At 44.5% G+C, this 10,749-nt stretch overlaps 2 protein-coding genes across 3 annotated transcripts in view; one reads left to right on the forward strand and one right to left on the reverse strand.

The window, feature by feature from the left end:
- glsb (glutaminase b) overlaps window positions 1–2,894 on the forward strand; it is a 31,626-nt gene extending 28,732 nt beyond the window's left edge. For both annotated transcript variants that reach the window (XM_068573158.1, XM_068573160.1), the window contains one exon: window positions 728–2,894. In XM_068573158.1, coding sequence (XP_068429259.1) covers window positions 728–875 — 148 coding nt within the window. In that variant the 3' untranslated portion in view covers window positions 876–2,894. The remainder of the gene's footprint in view (window positions 1–727) is intronic.
- Window positions 2,408–10,260, reverse strand: LOC137783313 (signal transducer and activator of transcription 1-alpha/beta-like). Its single transcript, XM_068573157.1, has 24 exons — window positions 10,152–10,260; window positions 9,547–9,674; window positions 8,864–9,008; window positions 8,671–8,766; window positions 8,470–8,547; window positions 8,281–8,359; window positions 8,098–8,186; window positions 7,697–7,848; window positions 7,454–7,603; window positions 7,257–7,349; window positions 6,867–6,926; window positions 6,736–6,765; window positions 6,570–6,654; window positions 6,395–6,436; window positions 6,000–6,083; window positions 5,744–5,845; window positions 5,489–5,627; window positions 5,112–5,152; window positions 4,930–5,006; window positions 4,638–4,777; window positions 3,826–4,014; window positions 3,593–3,641; window positions 3,287–3,380; window positions 2,408–3,170 (listed from the first exon to the last, which is right to left on the reverse strand). The coding sequence occupies exons 2-24, from the start codon at window positions 9,672–9,674 to the stop codon at window positions 3,114–3,116; spliced, it is 2,199 nt and encodes a 732-aa protein (XP_068429258.1). The 5' UTR covers window positions 10,152–10,260; the 3' UTR covers window positions 2,408–3,113.
- Window positions 10,261–10,749: the final 489 nt, after the last annotated feature.

A 10,749-nucleotide genomic window follows, 5' to 3' on the forward strand; every position in this document is an offset into this window, starting at 1 on the left:
CCCAGACTCTGCATCCCACCAGCTGGACCGCTCTGGTCCTGTCATGTGACCAGCGTTCACACGACGGCGTCTCATCTCCTTCAACTGGAGTGTTGAGGTCGACGCTCGGCACTTAATGACTCTCACCGACTACAAATCACACTCCAACATTTCTGCTGACCATAACAACAGAACTTTAGATGTGTTTGAATAAGTTCTTAATGACACTTAATCTATATCATTTAAAGAAGATCATTTAAAGAAAGTACGAACTCAAACCAAAGTGGCTTGCAGGTAAAACATATCTGTTTATGAATGATATTCCCTTCAAGCAGCTGGTCAGGATTGTAAATTGGGAAACTGTGTGTTGATTTGACGGATATAATGAATAAAGGAAGGTTAGAAGACTTTTCATATTATCTTAATCATCCTTTTGTGTAAAAGGAGGATAATTGGCAGTTTTGGGCTTCTAATGAGATAAATCTTCAAGCTAACAGCAAGTCAAGTGGCGACTAAAAACAGCCGTAAATGAATTCAGGCTTTATTGTTTGCTATAAATATTGAGTTCCAGAAATAAAACGAAAGGCTTCACGCGACCAAAACGCGTGTTACGATGTCCACATCTGGAGCTGGAGGCCTGTTGCATGATGACGTACATGTATGCGGAGCGAGTAGGCCGGATTTTCCACCAATTTCCGGTAAAAAAAATAAATAAAAAAAAAGCCCCCGTCGTCTTCTTCCTCCGCAGGTGGGGGAACACGCCGATGGACGAAGCGGTGCACTTCGGCCACCACGACGTGGTCACCATGCTGCAGAGCTACCATGACAAATACAGCCCGCCCGCCGACGCCAACGCCAAGGACAGCGCGGAGAAGAGCCTGGACAGCCTGCTGTAGCCCCGCCCCCAGCACAGCCACGCCGTTTGGGCTCCTGAGGGGTGCGAGGGAGGCGGGGATGGGGGGCATCCTTCTGAATCTTTGTGATGAACTAGATGTTGTCGCTGTGTCTTCCCGTCTGTTGTGCTTCGCGTCCCGGCTTCACGTCGCTGCTGTGCTCTCCCTCCCGCCTCTTCAACACCGTCGTGCGTGTCGCGAGCGTGAGCGCCGTCTCCGTACCGTTTCAGCAAAAGCGATGCAACATCTGGGACTCCGTCACGCGATCCCGTTTACAGTGTATTGCTCATGTAGTGTGTCTGTACCGTAAAGACCTCGTGGTATCCCGGGCTATAGATTGTATCAAAGATGTATTAGTTTAGTTACAGTGTAGCTCATGTTATATTCTTCTCTACCCGGAAATATTTAGGTGATACTCTCAATGTATTCGTTTTGTGAGATAGTGAGGTGTGTGCGTGGAAATTATGATATCAGCTTTATATTGCGTCTCTGATTGTGTAACCGTAGACTGGCCTCACGCTGACGCTGCAGTGAGTCGTGCGCCTGTTGGGTCTCCGTAGAGCTGCGTCTATATTCTCAGATTGTTCTCCCGGCCGCCGCGAGGTCGGCGGCCCGGTTTCAATGGCGCTTCATCCCCTTTTGAAGCCATTGAGAGATTGTACTCAGAATGTATTTTTCAGTGGGAGCACTTGCAATAGAAGCACTATGTATTTGTGTCACAGACTTTTCAAAGAGTGAACTTTATAGAGCCGTACGGCTGCGTCTGGAATGAAGTCAAGTTGGTTTCTTTATTTTTTATTGCCATCGTTCAATGTGTCGGTGTCATCTGCATCCTCCACACCTTCCTGTCAATGTCAGATTTTCACTAAGAATGCTTTAACTTCTTCTTTTACATTTGTGTGTAACTTTGTTTTTAAGTTTGATGACCTGGTTTCACAATGTCGGGGTTTTCCTGCACAGAACAATTCCAGCCGCACAAAGACCGTTTATGAAACTCATGACGTTTATGAACGTGTAAGGACGTCTTGCCGTAAACCTTAAGTATGATGTCACCTTTGCACGACAGCGTTTCACACACATCCACTGCACTGGAGGCTGTACAATCAGAACGTACTGAATTCCCCCCTTAAATTATGTTTAGTTGGGAAAAGTTTAGAATCATGAACAAACCATATTTTACATATTATTACACAATAACTGAGCTGAAGTGAACAAAATGTGTCTCGACAGGATTTTATGTTATGCTGTAACATTCCAAGTGGCGGTTTCTCATGGTCTTACTATTGATAATACAGAGTGTATGTGTATACATGCATATATAAATACTCATATCTACATATACATATTTACCCTATGAAGACCCAGAAGTCACAAGTGTCAGAAACAGAATACCTGATGAGTCAAAAGTAATGTTTAATTTGTACTTTAAATGTATGTTTAAATAATTGATCAACACAGTGATATACATTAACTCCAATGAGGCCACATTTTTATTAAAAAAATATGCGCTGCGTCAGAAACTATGATTCGTGACTCTAGTAATTAATTATATCCTCTGTCTAGGTTGAGATAAGTTTTAATTTAAGAAGAAATTCCACTCCTATGATCCACGTGTAAGTTATTAACGGTTATTAACTTGGTTATTAAGTTATTAACTTGACTCATCAGGTCGCTCGTTGGTGTCACTTGTTGTTTTGGGACATTTATCCAGCGCTGAAAATGTATACGAGTAATACAACATGACACGTGTCCAGCAGGTGTATGTGCTGCGCTGTTCTTAAACTTTTTTATGAAATGTTTTTTCTCAAAATGGAACGGCTTTCTAAAAGAGCGTGGTGTTTTTTAGTCGCGGAAGCTGCAGGAGTCGAGACAGGAAACCGAAAACAAGCAGCCGAGACAGCGGGCCGTGTTCGTCCTTTATCCTTCTGTATAAATAAAGTTGTTCAGTACTGTAAAATGCAGATGTTATTTCTCTTGGCACTGGAATGATATGTTTATTTTAATAAACAAAAGTTAAGAACATCCAACGTACAGTTTGGTGGGTTTTTTTAAGCACAGCAAAACATCCAATTATTTTAGAGACAGCTCTTGTCTGAAAGTCTAAACACGACTGGCAGTTTTTCCTCATATTTTAATTCATTATGTTCATACAGCATCGCTTTTAAGCAACCTTTTCTGTATTTCTTGAAGGTTTTACTGACACAGTCTGTGTATTTTCCTTCATGTAGCTGTTTCTTGACATCAATAAGTCGGAGAGTTCACCCAGGCGAGGAGATCGAAGGCTTCGATGTCCGGCAGCTGCGTGGAAACAAAGATATTTTGTTTTCAATTAAATGCAGAAGAAAATCTGTCTAATTAAAATGAAATTCATAATATAAACTATCTTTAAAAAACCTGGAATTACTGAAACCCACTTTGTCCGTGTCCATGTCCATGTCCATGTCCATGTCCATGTCCGCAACGGGCATCTCCCACGGAGGAGACGGAGGGGGAGACGGCGTAGGATTCCTGTAGAAAAAAAACATAAAAAATTGAGACAAGTTTCTCCTACACAGCATTAAACAATAGAACAATAATCAATGCTGTTTATATTATTATTTACATTGTTATTTAGCATTTCAAAAGCATCACATGCTCTCCATGGAGGGAACATTTGTAGACGATAAAAGATGTGATCAAAGTGTTCAACGCTGATGTTCAGGTACGATCCTCTTACTCACTCTGAAATAGGATGGTTTTTTCTGAGCACGTAGCCATCGCCGACCTTTTCTGCATGAACGGATGCGGAAAGAGATTATTACAGGATTCATGTTCAAGTGTAGTCTGCGATAGGAACATTAATCATGACGAGGGGGAGGAGCTTCATTTCCTCCGGACTGTTGGTGTCTGTTTCTACAGGAACACGTCACGAGGTATAAAAATACAAATCGTGAAACAATTCAAATGTCCTCACGGGAAATCAGAACGGGGGAGTTGTAGTAGCGCCCGAAGGCGACGTCTTTGTGGATGTCTGGGTAGAGGTAGAGGAGTGGCTTCCTGTGCGTTCTCTGGGCTCTCAGACTGTAGCGGTGCATGATGTCCGGCAGAGACACGGTCAGCAGCTCGTCCTTGGTGTAGGGGTCTACTGCATGCACATGAGTGTCTGAAGGGGAACCATGGAGAGAGAGACGAGTCAGCCGACACAGAGACAGACACCCGAACGTCTGCTGTGGAAACAGATCTACTCCACGGCAGGACCGCTGGGGGAAAAGAGAATAATCCTCTGCACGTTATGCATTCGGAGTTCACGTTGGGTTTGTTTGGGCTTCGGTAAAGGAGACGTTTTATTTTTGAACACATGCCGTGCAGAGACACAAACTGCGACAGGGTGAAAAATGAAGGCAAATCAATGTCATAAATAGAGAGCGCAACTGAGCTCCACGCGAGCGAGCAAATTTAACAGTTGCAAACATAATTTACTTTGACGAGATCTTTTACATCAGTCCGCCAGCAGAAGTCGCTCTCAAAGCTTCGAGCAACTTTTGCTGGCGGAGGGATGTAAAAGCACTCGTCCAAGTAAATTATGTGCGAAACAGTTGCGCTCTCTATTCATGACACTAATTTGCCTTCATAGAAAAAATGCTGTCACGGTGTCGTCACACTGAATACAAAGACAACTTTTGGCACGAATTTGTTCAACTTGTGCGTCAGGAGGGCCCTTCCGTGTTGAAAAACCACCACAAAAAGACAGGATGGGTTTTGGAAAAGCCACGGCGGTAAACGCACCACCGTTGCAGTGGTCCACCCAGCTGAAGGAGATGGCTCCGTCTTTGTTGCTCTCGCTGAAGCGCAGCAGGAAGGTCCCGGTCTGTTTTTCCTGCAGCAGAAGCGTTGTTCTCTTCCTGCTCACGAAGCCCATGATGGACCTGAAACACACACACACACACACATAGTATGTGTTTAGATGACTGGGGAGTACAGTGTGATGATACTCAAGACGTTTTAGGTTATTGTGAATGACACACAGACAGTAAATCAAACTTTAAAACGTTGCTTGAGTTGACGGGACGCGTCTTACCCGTCCCGCCAAAGATCCACCAAGTGTCTTTTGATCAAATCCAAGATCCCATCAATCCAAATCCAGGCATTTTCATTCTGTCCACACAAGAAAGAAAGTAAACATGTAAACACACACAAGTCCCTCAGGTTGTACAACTAGTGTCAGCAACAGCATGAGCAATATGTTGCTCAAACGCTGACCTTGGAGAAGTCGCTCCAGTGCACAAGACCGTCAGGATCATCTGCAGAGAAGCTAACAGTTAGCCGACATGAGAAAAGTCATGAAGACGGATATTAAGTCACTTACTTCTATTGACACGGTTGCTTTTTGAGTCTTTGTGCTAAGCTACGCTAACCATCTGCTGGCTGTGGCTTGTCACACAGAGATTGGGGTCGTATCAAAGCTTCAGTAAAATGCCCAAACTATTATTTAAACATTGACGATCTCCAATACTGATCCTTCGTGCAAGTACAGTAATGTTTTGTTCTTATTTCCTGTAGAATTTAAACCAAACTTCCTGAACTCTTTTTTTTTTTTGCAAGCAAACAATAGAAGGCGACACGGCTCGAGCACTCACCCATGATCTTGTCTCGTAGCATGGAGAGCTGGTTTTCATCGAGCTCCCGTTGGCCAACGGACAGAAACTGCCAGCTCAGAACCTGCGAGAGCTGCTGCCAGCTGAGAGGAGGAGGAGGGTCGAGGAACAGCAGCAGGTTCTGAGGACGGAGCCACAGGCTTCACATGTCGGGATGTAGTCTGGATGTGGAGCTGAATAGCCTGATATTGTTCATGTGTTGTGTGTGTGTGTGTGTGTGTGTGTGTGTGGCTTTACCCTCGGTTCACTGGCGGGCAGCGTGTTGAACCACATGACAGAGGCCCAGGCGTTGGAGACCTGATTGGTGCTGGAGATGACGACCACAGGAAGAGAGCTGGCCTGGAGGAAGAGGAGGAAGAGGAGGATGAGGACATTAAAGAACCAGCCCGGCTACACATTGTTCTGCCTCCTCTTCAACCAATAATATCTTCAGCTCAGCAGCAAAGAGCACGCAGAAACGGGCAACTAAAAGTTGAGGGTGGCGTTCACTCACCTCGATGTTGAAGTTCAGTCCAGCGCGCTGGAAGTCCATCACGAACTGAATGATGTGGAGCTCCTCAGTGACCACCTGACGATTCTGATGAAGAGGAGCAAACACCTGCTGAAACTCATGCTGCTCCCCATCAGTAGTTGTTCAGTTGTTTTGCAAATTAGCAAATGCTAACAATGCTCACTGGCCAAACTAAGAAGATGACCCATGGTGAAAAAAAAAAGATAGCTGCTCAACATTAGCACACTAGCGTCATCATTGTCAGCACGTTAGCGTGTCGGCGTGAAGCGTTGCCACACGGCTGTAGACCGCGTGCTCTGCTAAACGTGCACGCAGACGAGGGACGCGTTGGAGCCGCCGGTGTTAGGAAGAGCGTCTAATTAAATGTCTCATCTTACCTCGTAGGATCCTTTGGTTCTTGCTTTGCTTTCCTTGAGTGACTGAAACAAAATAATCAAAATGCACTCGTTAGATACTCTATTGTATTTGTTTGACGTATGCATTATAATACATGTACATATGTTCATTTAATGAGCAAAGGTGGCGTGCTTCTTTCGCATCTAAGTTTCATACCATGTGACCGAACTCTGCCACCAAGCCCCCGCAGGGCGAGTCCAGCACCTTGCTGTCATGCTTGTTGAAGTCGAAGAGGCGGAAGCTACGACGACATCAGACCAGAAAGCGTTAAAAGAAAAATCAGTCGTTCATAAGAATACGTCAATTCACAATTGTGACTTACCCTTCCAGGGTCTTGTCTTCTTTAATATCCCTTAAAGGTGACAGAACATATGAAGATCGATAAGAAAACAAAGGATAAAGAAGTTTTTTTGTTTGAAGACTTCCTTATGTAAGAAGTTTTCTTTGACTTACTTGTCAAACACAGGTTTGACTCTCAGCTGGCCCTTGAACTCTGGGAGGTTTGCCAAGAACCTGAGAAGAAACGCTGACAATGAAAACATCTATAAAATACTTCCCAAAACTATTTTAAGAATGATGTCTTATGCTCTGAAGCTCATTTTTAAGCAATTCACTGTTCAGTTCATTATGTACACTACCGTTTAAAAGTTCAAGGTCACTTAAAAATGTCCTTTTTATAACATGAAATGAATCATAAATACACTTTCTACATTGTTAATGTGGTAAAAGACTAAAACTGGCCTTCCTTTGAGCTGGTTGAGTATCTGGAGCATCACATTTGTGGGTTCATCAAACTCTCAAAATGGCCAGAAGAAGAGTACTTTCATGACCAAAAGGCCGTACCTCACTGTCACTGAGAACCGCACACCGGTCTTCAGTATCAGAGGCCGCTGTGGTAAACTGGACATGCAGGGTTGTTTCTCGACCACGAGAGCGCTGCAAAGCAAGAAGACCGCAACAAAACGAGTCAACGACATGAAAAGTTCATCCCTCTCTGTGTGTGACGTGTGACGCAGAGGAGCCGCGACGCCGTGTCTCACTTTGCAAGAACTTTCGTCAACAAGGACAGCGTGGATTTCTCCATTTCTGGGAGGTTGTAGGCATCGGCGCTGTTGTATTTCTTGTTCTGGGCTTGCAGTTGCTGCAGCTGCTCGCGTACTCGTAGCAGCGTCTCCGCCACAGTCGTGAACCTGTCGACGGCACGGAGACACGCAGACGCTCAGATGTTTTTCCTCCTCAACGCGAACCCGCACGGTGCCGCGGTTTTGCGCAGAAGTTCTCACCACTTCTGGAGATGGTCCAGACCGACGTCAGCGGGACTTCCGATGCAGGCCATCTGCTGCCTGCGCTTCCACTCCGGCAGCTCCACGTCTACAAGCGTGGCCACGATGCTCGGCGCCAGCTGCAAGATGTTCAGCATCTGCTGCACCACCATCTGCAAGAACCGGAGCAGCGAATTCAGATGTTGAGCCACAAGAAAAGGCCCGCGACAGACGAGTCGAGGCTCTGTGTTTAGCCCTGCTGACCGCGAGGACATCTGGATCTGTTGAACTTCATCACTGTGAGTGTTTGTTGGTGGATCCGAAGACCACCAAGCGGGCAAAAAAATCAATACTTGGAAGGGAACGTGAAGCATGCAACGCATTGACGACGTGGTTTATTAGCAGACCGGCAGCTACAGCACCTGCTTTGTTTGTGTGATGGAGTTGGTCTGCTTCAGACATTCCTTCTCCACGACAGGATGAGACCGGGCCAACCCGATGTTCTGCTCCACTGGAAAGTACAAACGAGGCATCAATGGATCAGGAACTCACACCGAACCCGCTGCCGGCTGCTTTTCTTCGTCTTCTTTGTCTCTGTACAGTACCTTGGCTTTCCCAGGCACTCTGCATGAAGTCGAGGTTTTCATTGAGGGACTCCAGGGGCCACATTTCCTTCTTCGCCTCCTGCGTTGAGTTTAAAGTCATAGCATGAGCAGTGATGATGTGTGTCAGGTGGAAAACAAACCAGCAAACTGTGTAATCAAAACAAAACGTTTCCGTTTAAGTGAGTTTACCAAAGACTGTCGTTTCAGTTCCTCGACGTTGTTGTCCAACTCTTTCCACTTTAGATGGATGACTGGACTGCTGTAGCCCTGACAAAGACAAAGATATATGCTTTCACACTACTGTTGTCACATCGATTTGTGTAATCTTTAGCGCGGGTATTTTTGATCATGTGATGTCTCCCGTGTTTCATCTCTCTGACACCATCTTACCTGTGCTTCAGAGGCTGAAGCCAGGATTTTCTTTTCCTTCTTCAGGCTTTCAGAGAGGATTACGGCCAATTTCAGAGGCGAATCTTCAAACTGTTTCTAAATGAATCAACGTGAGGACAAGTAACACGCACACACATCAAATCAATCAGAGGTTTAAATCGATCCGAAGAAGAGAAACGCACGTCTGCCCTACCAGCAAGTAGTCTTTCATCCCAGAAAAGTCCGGTCCCTGCAAGATGTTGTTCTCCAGAACGCAGCGGGTCCAAAGCTCGTCCAGATGCAGCAGGAGTGCTTGGAAACAGACGCTCGCTTGGTTTTCATCCTCAGCTGCCAAATCCCTGCCAACGAGCAACAGAAAATGTACATTTTTCTCAGGATTGTGTCGGTCAAATCCACCAGATCTTAATCTGCCATCCAGTTGATCCAGTCTATGTGTTTATAACATAAATAATCTATTTATTTACAGTATCTCGTTGTGTTTGAGGCTTCATCACCATATTCTTATTCATATTAAGTAAATATATGCTGTACATAGTTCACTATGTAGATTATATTTTTCGCCCAAATCATGAAGAATTATAGTTTATAATCTCAAATACAATACATTTAAAATAAAAGTATCTTCTTTCAGGACAAGCACTGGTTGACTGTATGGGCATTTTGTCTGCATTGCGTCATGATTTGTCAATCATTATTGGTAACTAGATAAAGAAAACATCTCAAGGTCAAATCTACCACTTAAGGTCAATAAAAACTGGCAAAACAAATAGATGTTGACTGCAAAAGAGTGTTTCAAGAAGGCAATAATGCCGGTGTGACTGTAGGACCGGAGGAGGAGCACAGGAGGAGCAGAGGAGGAGCAGAGGAGGTGCTCACCAGTCCTGGCTCTCGATGAAGTCGCGCAGACACTGGCGGATCTCTCGGGGGAACTTCCTGCCGTACAGCTGGCTCACGCGGGCCTGCAGGCCCGAGTCCAGCTTCTGGAGGTCCTGCCACTGAGCCATCTGCAAGTCAGAAGGCAAGAAATCAAGAAACTACGTTGTCTGAACACCAGCTGGGAGAGAGCCAGCAACTCTTTCTTTTTTCTTACAATCACTGTATTCTGTATAATATATATATGTTTAAAGGTTTGGGTTCACCCAGACACATGTTTAGTTTCTCCTCGAGTTCTCTCATGGAGTATCCTTCATGTACAAGAACAGGCTGGAGAGTTTCACATGAAACTTCTCTTTTAACAACGCAGAGAGTGTATTTATGATTCATTTTATGTTATTTTTTATTTAAAATTAGTGCTTTTCTTTAAAACAAGAACATTTTAAAGTGACCCCAAACTTTTGAACGGTAGTGTAATAATAATAACAATAATAATATTAATAATATGGCAACTCATGGACGTTAAGTCACCTTAAGACCAAAATGAAACTGTTCCCAAATCAAAACTTCCTCTCCGTGTTCCCACTGACTTGATAACTCTTCATTACCTTTGTGGCTGTTTGTCCTTGTTGTTGTTGATCGAGCTCGCGTGCAGAAAGGTAAAATATATAATATAATATAACAAGTCCCGACTGTCTCGGGACTGAACTTGGATGAAGGAGCAGGAACGGAGCGGTTGCTTTTATACTGTCGGTTCACACCCAGAGTCACGTGATTCTCCAGAAATGCTCCGAGCCGCGCGGCGTCAAGTCGCCGGTGTTCACACGGTGCTCACTTCCGCCCTCACGACGCCACCGGAAGCTTTTCTCCCACAGCAGACGCGTCTGTTTGGAGAGGTTTTAACCCTTTTGTGTTTCCATTGCCTGCATGCATCCGGTTTAATTCACCAGAGCTGCCACAATTTGACCTGTTCACCCAGGAAGAGCAATATAATACCATACAATGCAATATATTACAATATAATACCATATAATACAATTGCATTACAATATAATACCATATAATACAATACAATTGCATTACACAGTGACCATAAAGAAGTGTTGGTATCTGTTTAGTTGTGATTTCAACTAAACTGAAGCTGATCAATAAAATGATCGATGTTACGTCATAATAGAAGTTTAAATGGTATTTTAGTTTAAAGAC

The sequence above is a fragment of the Clinocottus analis genome, unplaced genomic scaffold, assembly GCF_023055335.1.
Source record: "Clinocottus analis isolate CAN_PGR_092001 unplaced genomic scaffold, fCliAna1.0.p SCAF_12, whole genome shotgun sequence".
Lineage (NCBI taxonomy): Eukaryota > Metazoa > Chordata > Actinopteri > Perciformes > Cottidae > Clinocottus > Clinocottus analis.